We start from the raw sequence: 13,384 nt of genomic DNA, 5'->3' as shown, positions 1-13,384 counted from the left end.
CATTACATGAGAAAATGCAAAAGGTGGTTCCTTGAGTAGAATCACATATGTAGTTATACCAGGAAACTTTAACACCATCAGGGTGTGATTCATAATGAGTCAAAGGTTACATAGTTCCAGTGTTTTGAACAGACTCACTGATTCCTGTGCCACTTCATTTCTTTGAGCTATTATTGATTGTACAGAGAATTTGTCTTGTTTTAAAGATCTGAGAATAACTGGTTGCACAGCACCAGCCCACTGAGCTGTGTGAGGCCTATCAGATGGAATATATTGATTAAAGTACCGACTTAATTGTGGATACATAGATTCTTCTGTAGGCTTTGCTACAGAGCCCTTGGCCATTCTTGGGAGTGAGGGTAATGATAGTAAAATTATTATTTAATAGCTGTTTCTGTGTCAGGTTACACACATACACACACACAACGTGTTTTACAAAAGAGATGACTGATTCTTGAATGCTCCTGTGTTTTGGATGTACAGCTTAATTTATTTGAAAAGGACCTGATTTGGAAGAGAAGGGGAAGACCCTGCTGTTACTGCTTCAGAGAATCTGACATGGTGCACCCTGAAACTAAGGCATACCCAAGGGGGGCACTTTGCAAAAGGAGGTGTGAACATTGTGAGAGGTATTGGGGAGAAATACTACTGACTTGTGCATTTGCAGGATGAGATGCTGGAGTTGGTTTGGGTGGACCAAAAGAGCAGAATAAGCAATTTCAGACTGTTTTGACAAAGAAACTGAATTGCTGCCTTACCCAGAGGAATGGAGAGGATGGAGAGGAGGAAGCATGTTCTAGGGCACACAAAGAAAAAAACCCAAATTTTTCCTGTTATTTTATGGTACTATTAAACACCAATAATACATAATATTTTTGTATTAATAAATAGTATAGCATTACTAAAGTGGGCAGGAGCCCTATTTTGGTTCTCAGAAACAGTCCTTCTGCCATGAAGCCCTTTTCCATGGATTCTGCAGCACATATGAGAGAGTGCTGATATGGAGCAGCTGCTTACTTATAATAAGGCCTCGCTGCTTTCACTCTGTCAATGCCTTGACTTGCATTCTTAGTGATTCTGTTTCAGTATCCATCCAGGCTGAGCTGTGTGTCAGTTCACACAGAGTCTGTTTTTAATTATCTCTCTTTTCTGACAGGATTTCAGTGGTAAGCCAAACTGAATAATTATTGTGCTTCTTTGGAAATATTTTTATCTTTTTTTCTCCCCAAATGTTTGCTTTCACATTAAAAATTGATCAGAGTCTTGAGTTGGTTGCTTTGCTAGCAATTTCTTACATTCTTGAGGATTTATTACTGCCTTTGAGTGAGAGACAAAGTCTCTTCATTTTACATATGGCTGTGAGAATGTACTTTTCTGTGAGCAAATATTCACTCTTCACTTAATCCTTCCTGCTGCATTTTATGTTTGTTTCTTCAGTTCATCAGAAGAGGCACAATGAGGAGAAATACCTTAGTGGTATTAATGCTGTGACTGGAACAGTGTCCAGATGTATGGCCAAGTTTGTAATTAGAAACAGAGTCTGTTGTTATCCAGATTGATGCTGTGATAGACAGGAGGACAGACAAGGTTCAGGCACTGAATCATTCAGCCTGAAACAGAGGAAACTGAACTGAGAATAAGAGCCATTGTTCTGTGTTAATTATCTTGATATTCAGCAATTATTTTTACTGGTGATTTGAGAGGAAAAAGAGAGTTAGCTGTTGTGGGACAGAGAGAGAGAGATGTGATTATGGCCTGTTGAAATCCTGAGGGTTATCTGGCATAACAGGAGGGAGAAACTTGTGACACATGCTAACACCAATATCCCTTTTGAATCTCAGAACTATTCCCAGTTAGGTACATCAGTTTTCAGGCACTGTTGGAGTGTCACTTGAGAACTGCAAATACATTGAATTAATGTTTTGAGAGATATTCTTCCTTTGCTCCTGTGGTGTCCGTTTCGCACATTCACGTACTTTCTTTCCAGTTCATGACGATTGCCTGCTTCACTCCCAAGGCTCTGAGCTGCTCCTGCTGAGTGAAGTAGGATATGTGAGATCTATATTTTTGCTCAGAACAGGGTGGGAGCATTTATGGTGGTAGTTCAAGGAATGGCTTGGCAAATCTTGCTCTGGTTGCTCTGGTGTGGTTCTAGTTACCACATGGTTGTTTGTGGGAAGCAGTTTAGCTCCCTACTCAAAGAAAACCACAGGGAGCACAGTGTGCTCCCAACAGATGAGAAAACAGCAATTGGGGAACTGAAGCAGTCTGTGTAGATAAATGGGAGGTTGGAGGACACAGTAGGACAGCTGGAGATGGAGAAGAGTAAATCATAGACTTGTTCTTATCTACACATACTTTCCCTTCTGCACAACTAATTATTTCCTTCTACTTCCCTAGCTGTCATTCCACTCTCTTAGCTCTATTTCCAAACAAACCCTGCTTTTCCCTGGTGTTATTTTTTTCCCCTCCCCTTCCTTCCTTCTACTCTGTTAGATGTGTCCCAAACACAGAACCCTGTCTTCTAAATAATTTCAGTTGTGGACTTCCAGACACATTGTTCTCCTTTCACAAAAAATTAATTTCCCACCTACCCTTAAAACTGAATCCTTTGTTTCTTTATTTTATATGCTCATCTTAATTTATTGCATGCTCTTTATCCTTTTACTTCATTAGGCTGTGGAGAAGCTCCTGAGAGCATGACCTGAATGTTTGTAAAAATTTGGAAACAAAGGGGGCAAGAAACAAATACTGGTTTTGTCAGTTTTCTCCTTTCCCTGGAATCAGGAGATGGGAATCCAGTCCTCAGCCCTTGGATTCCTCCTGAATATCACCTTACAAAATACTGATTTTCCTGCCTCCCTACCCTTATTACCAGGGAAAACTGTGAAAGTGAACAAAACTTGATTAACAAAAAAGTCAAATGAACTGCAAGCATGACAAGAATATTCCAAAAAAAGATTTTTTGGTACATCACCAAATAACTGCTAATCACAAAGAAGGCAGTTTAGAGACTGTGGTTCCTCAAGATTGGTACAAGCTTCTGGTGTTTGGGTTTTGTTTAAAGCTCAGCCATATTGATTATTTCATATATAACAGATATGATTTGTGAATTACTAAATGAAGAAAAATGTGTAACAAAATTCATATTAAAGAGGATCTGAAGTAATTTTCTTCTTGAAAGCATCTGGAGCTTTTGCTGGTAACTTTGGTTGAGCTGAGATTTCTCACCATCTGCTTCATTCCTTTCTTTCCATCCAGGTGAAATCAGAAAGTAGCTCCAGTTCCAAAAGGATTCACGGTGTTTTTAAGGAAGCAATAAAGATGCTACAAGAAAAAGGAGTGGTTTTCCAGAAACCTAGCAGCTCCAAGGACTTATACTATGTAAGGCACTGAGCAGTAGTTGCAAACCAGTTCAGTGGTATGACTTTCATAATCAGTAAAAACAATAAAAATATTGCAGAAATAGTAGAAATGTTTCAGAAAGAGCAGCAGGACATCCAGGTGCTCTCAGTTTACTCAGAAGTATTTTCTGCAGCTTACTTCACAGTTGGTTGTACCTCTGTATCACCCACTAAGTTGTTCCAAGTTGTGTCTGTGTTCACTGGGCTGCCAAACTGCTCTGATACAGCTGAGCTCACTGAAACCTGGGGCCTGGGACAGTTCTCCTTATCCAACTGGGGTCAAGCTTGCTGTTCTGCTGAGGCAGTCACCCTCCTTTGGGTGAAACTTAGTTGTGTCATGTTCTTCACCTAACTCATGGATGCTGCTAATAGTAGTAAAAATATTGCCTGCAGATTTGACGTCCATTATTAGTCTTGGAGGTAGCATAAAATGCAGAGTGTAATTATGACAGTGTCAGCTTAGAATACACCGTGTCAGTGGATTGTTTTTCAACAGCAAGGCAAGTTTCTTCTGTTTTCTTCAGGTGACTGACCATGATAAGGAGCTGTTTAAAGTGACCCTTGATGTGATTAAAGAAGACTGTCGAAAACCCAGGCGTAAGTAGCAGAGTGATCAAGCTCTGATGAGCTGGTGCTGATATACTGATGACATTATCTCCTCCTGCTGCTGGATTGGACATGCTGCCTGTTCTCACCCTCGAACTCAAGCTGTTGCTGGTGAAGCTAATCAGTACAGCTAAGAGCAGGAGTGCAGGGGCAGCTTCCTGTGAGCATGGAGAGAGAAAGAGCAGGTGTGCCCAGCAGGAAGCAAACTTCTCCAATCTGAAGTAAGCAGCCATTATCTTAGATCTGTATCTTTTGAGACTACTTGGATTTTGGGAGGAACCAAATGTAATGAAGTCAGGTCACCACCTAGCAGGTGTTGCTTTGCACTCTGGAGAAGTAGCAAATCTTGCTGGTTCAGTTTCTACAGGAGAGTTGACACAAAAGTGACCATGCAGAAAGGTGAAATCCCTGCCTCTTTTAAGTCAGCAATAAAACTTGTTAAAGGCAGTAGGATATTCTCTGGAGATTTTAAGCTCAGGTAGAGCTCAGATGGTATTTCTTTGTAGTTAAGGATTTCAGTCAAACAAAGTCTATTTCTTTTCAGATAACGTGCCTCAGGTGGATTCTGAGTTATCCCTGTCCCTCAAACTATTGTGTCTTATTGCCAGTGTGATAACTTTTGCTTGACTTGAATGTGTTCTAATTACACAGGTACATTGTTACAGAGTGTCTTTCAGTTCATGGGATAGAATGTGTCAGCAGGGATCACTTGCTGCTGGAGTGCAGCTATTTGTGGGACAGAATGTGCTTTAGTAAAGAATAAATGACTGACTGGAACATAAGGCATAAAAGCTTAAATTGCTCATATCCCTATACTGTCATAACTACAATAGCACTTGTAGGACCTGGAGTATGATGGTTATCCTGCAGTGAAAAAAAGGCTAAGTGAGGCAAAATCAAGTTGGAGTTTTAACTCTCTCTCTTAAGAAGTGGTAGAATTGTAGACAGGGTCTTGGGAGAAGAGGTTACTACTGGGCATGCAGGTTAATATTGGCTTTTTTGCCTGAGGATGTTTAAGTGCAACAAATTGCTGTATCACATTGTTTTATTGTCTTTTATCCAATTAACAAACATCATTTCTCTAAGAGTCATTCCTTTGCTCATTTTATACATCAGTTAGTTCTCCTAGTAACCTGCTTTTTTTAATTCTATGCCACTATCAAGGCCAGAACCTCTATACACTTGACAGAGGCACTGAGTGACTGCCTCCTATTTGTTCCCTTCTTGTGCATTGTCACACTGGCCAAGTACTCTGTGATCCATGGGAAGTTGGGAAGTTCTTTCGGTCATGAAAGTCAACAGCAAAGAGTAATTTGTAGATCAGTCACAGAAAAGACTTTGAAGAGTCCTGAGTCCTCAAAGCCATGTTTTCCATAATAAGCAGTTTAAAATTAGCAACTGTTTTACAAACCCTCTAGTTCTCCCTGAAGCTTTCCCCCTACTTAGTTTCCCGCTGCAAAGAGGCCAATTTCCAGGTCAGTGTCCTTTTGCTGGTTTCCAGAAGGACCATTTCAATGTCCTGGTCATTGGCAGTAGTAGCAAAGCCAAGAAGCTTCAATCGAAACCAGCAGGCACGGCGGTGTTTGTTGTCCGGGGATGATGCAAGAGCGCGGAGCTGAGCGCGGCTGCCGGCCCCCCTCTGCTGGCGGGAGCTCCAGCGAGAAAACAGGGACATGGCCATTCACCTCTAGGGCTTTTTGTTGTTTGTTGCAAGAAATTCCTACCCGTTTTCCTCCAAGAGTAACAGTAATCTTTCATGACAAGAGGGATGATTTATGATAAATCAAACTCTTCTCTCCAATGAGTTACTTCTCTGCCAGTTTTCCAGGCAACGCCTTGCCCCATTGCTGTAGTTGTGACACATTCCCGGGCCCAACCCAGCTGAAACTATTGTACAAATTTAAAAAAAAAAATCTTGCCTGCCTACTCAGAGCTGCACAAGCCCTGATCTGTAATGTGCCTACCTGACATCCTAGTCCTTGGCTCCACTTATAATTCCTGATCTTAAATGCACTCATGAGAGACCACTGTGGGTCCATCTAGAAACTTAATATAGCCAGATAGCACATTTTGACTCCTGACTGAACTGCAAAATGGATTTTGGTTTGTTTCTTTCTTTGTTTTACAAATTTGCTCTGTTTCTCTGTTTTATAAATTTTAGTCTTAGATCAGGCTAATGGTAGAGATGACAAAAACCAGAACCACTTGAAGTTAAATTTAATATGTCAGAATGTACCCTGTGTGAGACATCTGCAGTGAGCAAATGGTAGTTCTAAAACTCTGTCCCCTCTGATGTTGGTTGTCAGACAGGACAGTTAATCACAGCCTGGCTTCCCTCAGCTGCTGGATAAAAGCAAGAACCCAGGATCTCATTGAAAGAGGGACAGGAATGTTTTGGGGTTACTTGATCATTGTACACACCTGCAGCTTCCCCAAAGTGCTGTTTTCTACCAGCATCTAGGGGGAAAGCACACATTGTACTGTTAGGTAACACTTGAGTCATTAATGTAATTCATTGAGATTTAAGTTACTCTGGATCGGGGATGGGCAATTTGACCTTCCTATGACAAACCTATGACAAATGCAAAGTGCAGCTACCCATTTTGTTTGCAACAACAATCACTATGACCAGGTAGAGGCATTGTTCTGTTCTCTGCAGATATCTCTCCCAGGGTAGTGGGCACATTTTTGGCTATTGGCCACAAAGGCCTTTTTATCATGCTGGATACTTCTGAGGAAGTATTTCAGCCTGATTCACAGCCTAATCAGAATTAGGCTGAACTGTTTATTTACTGCTTTCTAACAGTGACTTTTCTCAGCAGGTTCTAAGGCAGCTCTGGGGCTCAGCAGATTCTAGAGTAGAGAATTAACTAAAGAAATAAAAACCAATAAAATACAGTGCCCTCCCTGGCCCATGGCAGTTTCTTAGTAGCCTTTTCAAACTTGCCTTGCATCACGTGAACTAAGGAGACGGAAAATAATTTGTGCTGATAAATCTGATTTATGTCTGTTTTCCATTGTCAACTGCTGTGGAGAAATATGTTGTGGACTTCAGCACTTGGGGGACTGGGAGCTTGCAGCACTGATGATTAGTGGAGGAAATTATGACTGGGACAGCTTCAAACAATGCCCCACCTGGCACAGAATAGATGTGTGCAGCCATAAAGGACCTCTGTGCTTGCCCCTACCAAAGGGGGTTATTTTAAACTTCTGTTCTCTTGTACATTGCAGGGCTAATTCCACTTAAAAGGAGATAAAATCTGATACTAACGGTTCCATGACTTTCTACTCTCATAATTGTATGGGTAGTCTGCAGGGTAGGGATGAGATAGCATTGTGAGGTGAACGCAGTTGCAGTGCAGCAGTTTTTCCACAAGATGCCAGTGTTGGGCCAGCGGTTACAGGCCCTGGCCACGCACCTCCCTCCTGTGCTTGAAGGTTGTGAAGTTGGGTCTCAGTAAAATGACTTCCATTTGGTTCCTTCTGAAATTGCAAAAACTGGATGGCCTGCACAGGTGCACAGTGGAGGTACCCTTACATTATTAAACTCCTCATCAAGTTGTACTGAGCCATGTATGTTAAGAGCTGTCAAGACTGAGTTATCTTTCACCCTCATTACTACTGTTACAGCTCTGACACTTCCCAGAAAAGTCACTGGGAACAGCTGATAATTGGAGAACTGTAGGAACAGACAGGATCTCTTTCTTCTGAATACACGTCTGTTTCTGTACCTAGGGCTCTGGGATTTTCATGATTGATCTGTATTATGATAATTCAAAAGAGACAAGCTGAAATATTTCTTCCATGCCTGGCTGCATTTTCCTTTTTTCTGCAGATGCTGAGAAAGGCTGCCATTTCCTTCATGTCCTGAGTTGTGTTCGGCAGAGCTACAGCCCCTCTCTGCCTGAAGTGGTAATGCACCGTGTCTTGGAACTACTGGAGAGTAACAGTGATGTTGTCAGCACTATGGAAGGATATTTTATGGTATTTTAAAAAGAAAAGATAAGAAAGAGAGGTTGAGAGACTGTGAGAAGCTGTAATTATCTGGTATTATCTAGATAGTAGATAAAAAAGAGCCTTTTGATTCTCCAAATGCTGTTTTTGTGCAGCTTCAGAGAAATTGTTCAAATACTTGTTTTAATATTCTTCCTGACTTCCTTGCTATTCCTAGTGAAAGTGGTATCAAACTGATTCTGGACATTCTAATCTAGCAGGGAAACTGGAAAAGAAACTGTGCTCTTGGAGAAGGATGAGACATTGACCATCCTCACATCTGCATCCAGTGGGCCTAAAGAAAAGTCACTGCTAAATATCACTGTTTACAGCAGTGGTCATCTCAGGAGATATTTTTCTGGCTTAAAGACTGATCTTGCTAGGTTTCATATGGTAATAGCTGTAGATCTTTCTTTTTATGTGAGCTTGGTAACACGTAGAGGAAGGACACACAAACAGAAGGATTTGCCTGTCCTTCCTGGCAAAGATGCTGCTGCATCTTTGTCTGTGAATATGTGTTCCTCAATCTGGACAGCTTTCCCACTACTAAAGCAATCCTCACCATTCTCTGAAAGTAATATTCAGGAATGGGGTCCTGCATCCCTTGCCCACTGGTTGTCAAGCATGTCTGCATTACTCTGCATTCCCATCTGTGCTACTGATGTCTGTTGTTGCAGTTTCTCTTCAGACCAGAATTCTCAAAATCAGCTAGTTTTGCTGTTTCAGTTGTTTCTTAGATCACAAATGGTAAAACACAAATTCGATGCTTTGGAAAAGAAAATACAGAAGACATTGAGACCTGCTGTAATATCCTCTGCCTGTTGCTTTTTGTGTCTTTTATTCTTTGTCACTTTTGGGGTAAAATACTACCCATATCTGTGCTTGCAGAAGAACACAAGGCATAGATGAAACAACATTAGCCTAAAGAAGGTTACCATGCAAGATGTTTGATCTGGAATAATTATAACTCTGTTATGTGCAACAGTTAAAAAGCAAAGTTGTTCAATATTTATGCTTAGAGAGGATTGGCTGCTGCAGGGGCTTGTCTGTTTAATTAATCTGTTTAATTTATGGTGTGGAGGTGAGACCTTTAACTTGAAAAGAGTACAAAAGATTGAATTTATCCTTTTTTCCTCTGCACCTTCCCTGTAACAGTTGGAACAGCAGACTCCCAGGAGGCAGCTGTAGTGGTAAAGCCCTATATAAGGATTGACATAGCAGGGAAAAATAAACCATATGCATGAGGAAAGCCAGTGAGTAGCCCCATGTGTGCCAGCTCTCTGGTTTGTTATATTATCTGCCTCACTCCAAGCCCTGGCTACAGTGAGATATAGGCTAAGAGAAAGGCTTGGCAAAATATTTGGCATTTGCATTCAGAGGCCCTGGAAAACTCTGGCCTTAAAGAGAAGGTGAGTTTGTTCCTAGTAGAGAACTATGGATGAATCATTCATTTGCTGTGTGTTCCCTACTTGCTGCAGGACTCAGTAGTTGGTTTCCTCAAAGATTTCCCTACTCCTCACATTGCTGCTCTGCTCTGAGTCAGGTACCTTCTAGTCAGATCTTAATATGGGCCCTGAACGGGTGCTGAAGGGATGTACCTGTGCAGAAGGAAATACAAGAGGATTAAGGAAGAATTGTAGTGTTTGTTCCCCACTCCCTCCCCATACCCTGAGTATCTCTGTAAATCAGGGAAAGAAGGCAGATAGTGAGTGAAGTGCTACTGAAGGGAATTGAAACTTTAATTTATGCCGATGAGAAGATCTGTTTGGCCACTGGGGAGATTTGCTTTTAAATTCCTGCTCTGATTGTTGATGAGTTTGAAGTGATGCTTAAAAACAAGGCTATCTGTGGAAGAAGTAGCTTGGAATATTGATTCCTAAATTCAAATTCACTTCAGGAATTGCCCACAAGCAAGCAGTACATATGGTTAAGTTGCTTATTTGGCATGAATTTGAGGATATTTTAAAGGAAAGTACGAGGTGTTTCAGACCAGTTGGAAGAGCATGGCATCTAATTTACAAGACTGTCTTGGCCATTTTCTTGAAATGTTCTGTATTAGCAGAAGCTTATTTTACGGGGAAAGGGTTAAAGGAACAGTGCTAGCTCAATGGGAAAGGTGATCTCCTCTCTGAAGTTAGAAGAAAGACCCTGGTTCTCCTGAGGATGACAGCTGAGTGTGTGGGCTAGATGAGTTTGGGGAGAAAAAGAGAGTTTGGAGATCATGTTGCTCTTTAGGATCTCTTTAAAATAAATTCATACCAAAATAGAATTACATCTTCAGCTTTGCAGTTTGTATAGTTACTTGTGCAAATTCTGTTGCCTCCAACTCTGAGGCTGCACTTACTGTGTTTTAGATGTTTTTCTATGTGTAAAGTTTGCCTAAAATCCCTGTCCACTGATTTTCTATGCTTGGAGGTAGAAAGGGCAGACACTTGTATCTGCTTCAGTCGTGTTGCAGTTTGGAAGCACTGAACAACTGCAAAGCCTTGGAGATGAGGTGGAAGGAACTTATCTCAGGAAACACGGGTAAGTTATTCAGGAAAAAAACTGTCCCTGGAAGTTTTTAAGTTGAACCTTGCTGGGAGTGCTCAACTCTTGTGATGGAGGGTGTATTCTGATGGTGTTTGTTCCCTAAGAACAGGAAAAAGGGATTTTTTCTCAGATGAGTTGTCCCAGTGAAGTAAGATGAATAAACACAAGGGAGCCTATAGTTTTTACAAGAGTAAAAGGTTAAGCTAAAGTTAATGGAGGAGCCTAGATTTAAGCTACAGAGATTCTGACTATTTCTACAGAATAGTTGTGTCTTAAGCTTGCATGCTTTATTTTTTCCACAGTAGCCACCCAGCGCAGGTTAACACTTACTATGGTTGAGAGCATTCCCTCATGCACCTACAGGGAATACAGGATGCATGTGCCTGCACAGCAGTGCCCCAGGAGCTGTGGGAGCACAGAGCTCACTGTAGGCTGATTTACCCATTCACTCAGTATCTCTACAGTGTGCTTCTGTGACAGCAGTCTAGACATACCCATGTTGGTATAAGTCACCTTTATGTAAGTCAAACTACACACACTAGGGCTTTTACTGCAAATAAACTGTCTCTCTGTTTAAAGATCATATCCTTAACCAACAGAGTCATATCATGCACACTGTTAAAATTCTTAGACCACACCTACGAAATATTGTGCAGAGCATTCAGTGAAAGCATGCTTTCTTGTTTTGTTTAATTTGGAAACTCATTAGGCAGCACCATTATTACTGGTTTATTAAAGAACTTAGAAAATGGCACTTTAAAGTAAGACTGAGAAGTGAGAATTCATGTTGTAGAACTGCTTCATGGCCAGTTCCAGTTTCCATAGCAACAGTTACGGCAGTAAAAGGTAGGTAAGGAAAATGGAATTTTTAAAAGCAGTCAGCATTTCTACGTTACCTTTAAAAGGTAAGTTTCCATAGAAATGCAGCACCTGAGAACAAAAATTACCTAAGAATCTCAATATTCGGTTCTAGCAAAATGCACAGTGATTGCTTTTCTGGTGAGGAAGCAAAGGAACAGCTTTACCTTCAGTCCCTGCCCCTGCTTATGTGAGAGGAGAGATGAGGTTGCTTCATACCTCAGTTTCCCCCTTCCGTAAATTGGGAATAATACAACTCCATGTGTAGGTCATAAGCCTCAATTTTTTTTGTAATCATAGTCACTAAAAGCTCTATGGGAGCTATTAGAGAAAAACAGTATGGCTGTGTGGGAGAGAGTGAATGGATAGATGCTGGAGTGGGACTTGGGAAAAGTTGTTCTTCTGCTAGTACTAATAGCTTTGGTTTTTTCTGCCTCTCTTGCCATGCGTATTGCTTTGCTTGTCTTGTCATCTTTCTCTCCAAGGCCTATGAGGCAATGATGGTCTCCCTGGTTTTATTTGTATCATATTTTTTCTGGAATCCTGTTTCCTCTTATGACTTCTTAGATGACTTCATAAAAATGGAAATCCAGATAAACGAGTTCTGAGTATTCTTGTTCTGAAATTGTTGGATTGTAAATTTGGACCCAAGAGGACAAGCATTTTACACAACCTGCCTGGAAAATGAAGCTTTACTTTCAAAATAATAAATGACCAAATTAAATATTGGTGACATGACTAAAAGCTGTTACTATTTTGGATCTGTGTATACTTGTGTATTCCAGCATAAATAGGACTTGCTAATTCATTATTCAAAGTGGGGATTCACAATGAGCAGCCAGTGAGGCATGGAGCCTCACAGAGAATTACAAGAGAAAGTACTGGAAATCTGTTTGTCAAAGAAATGCTGTTTGGTTTACTTTGAGAGTAAGCTGATCCTGTGGGGAAAAGATATGCCTAACAAAGATTTGTATCTTTATACTTACCTCTAAATGGGAAAGGGAGCAAGTTCAGATCCCATGGGCACCCTGAATTTTGAAACTTCCTGTCAGTGCAGCGCTATGTTCTTCATTGCTGTCTTTCAGCACACTCTCCAGTCCTCCTGCCCCAACCCTCCAGGCTAGAGCAAAAAAAATGTTCAGCCACAAAGATAAAAGAATAGTTATAATAATTGGTTATCATCCTCCAGGAGTCCCAGCGTTACAGCAACATTTTTGTGGATCCTTGTGGGCAGCAGGGAAATGCTGAGCCAAGGATCTTGGGTTTCATTCCCAGCAATATACCCTGTCAGGCACAGAGACTTTCCCCCTAATTTCTTTCATCTATTCCTGAACTCCACTCTCCCCTCTGTCTCAATTCTCGAGCCCTTCATTTCATTCACAGTCACAGCTCCTGTCAAAATCCCTTCCTCTATTTTGTTCCCTTTACCTTTCCTAACTCAAATATCCTTGTCAAGATTTGGCAATTGAAACTTTCAGAATAATCTCCTTGCCGAACTGACTTGACACTGTTCACAGCCTGTTGTGATTCCAGCAGGCTGTCCTTTGCTCCTTGTCTAGGCACCAGAAGAGGCAACTTTCTTCCCAATGTAGTTTGCAGCAGGAAAGAACTGCAATTTCAGGAAAACAACACTCTTTCCACCCCACCCTCCTGAACATTTAGTAGCACCCTAAATATTCTGGTGGTGTTTTTGGTTTTTTTTTTTTTTTTTTGCAGGTATCCAAGCACAAAAAAAACCCCCACCAAAAACAAAAAAAACCAAAACATAGCAAAAAAAAAATCCTCACAACTAAAAAATAAGAGTCGTGTCTTGCCCAAACCTGAACAAGCAGAAGTCACACCCTGATAGAAGCTATCTGCCTCTCCCTGCCACTTTCATGTCCTTGCAGATCTCATTGCAGACATGATCTGTAAAGTTGATGTGGACTTCTAGGTTGTGTGTCTCCCAGTTAGTGTGTCGCTTTTTAGTCTGTTTTTTTCTGAGAAATTGT

General features: G+C 41.1%; 1 protein-coding gene across 2 annotated transcripts in view; it reads left to right on the top strand.

The window, feature by feature from the left end:
- STN1 (STN1 subunit of CST complex) overlaps positions 1 to 12,137 on the top strand; it is a 41,947-nt gene extending 29,810 nt beyond the window's left edge. For both annotated transcript variants that reach the window (XM_059851924.1, XM_059851923.1), the window contains 3 exons: positions 3,262 to 3,384; positions 3,929 to 4,001; positions 7,846 to 12,137. In XM_059851924.1, coding sequence (XP_059707907.1) covers positions 3,262 to 3,384; positions 3,929 to 4,001; positions 7,846 to 8,003 — 354 coding nt within the window. In that variant the 3' untranslated portion in view covers positions 8,004 to 12,137. The remainder of the gene's footprint in view (positions 1 to 3,261; positions 3,385 to 3,928; positions 4,002 to 7,845) is intronic.
- Positions 12,138 to 13,384: the final 1,247 nt, after the last annotated feature.

This window comes from Haemorhous mexicanus, chromosome 7, assembly GCF_027477595.1.
Source record: "Haemorhous mexicanus isolate bHaeMex1 chromosome 7, bHaeMex1.pri, whole genome shotgun sequence".
Classification (NCBI taxonomy): Eukaryota; Metazoa; Chordata; class Aves; order Passeriformes; family Fringillidae; genus Haemorhous; species Haemorhous mexicanus.
The sequence above is the reverse complement of the archived record's forward strand: the minus strand, read 5'-3'. Positions and strand labels throughout refer to the sequence as shown.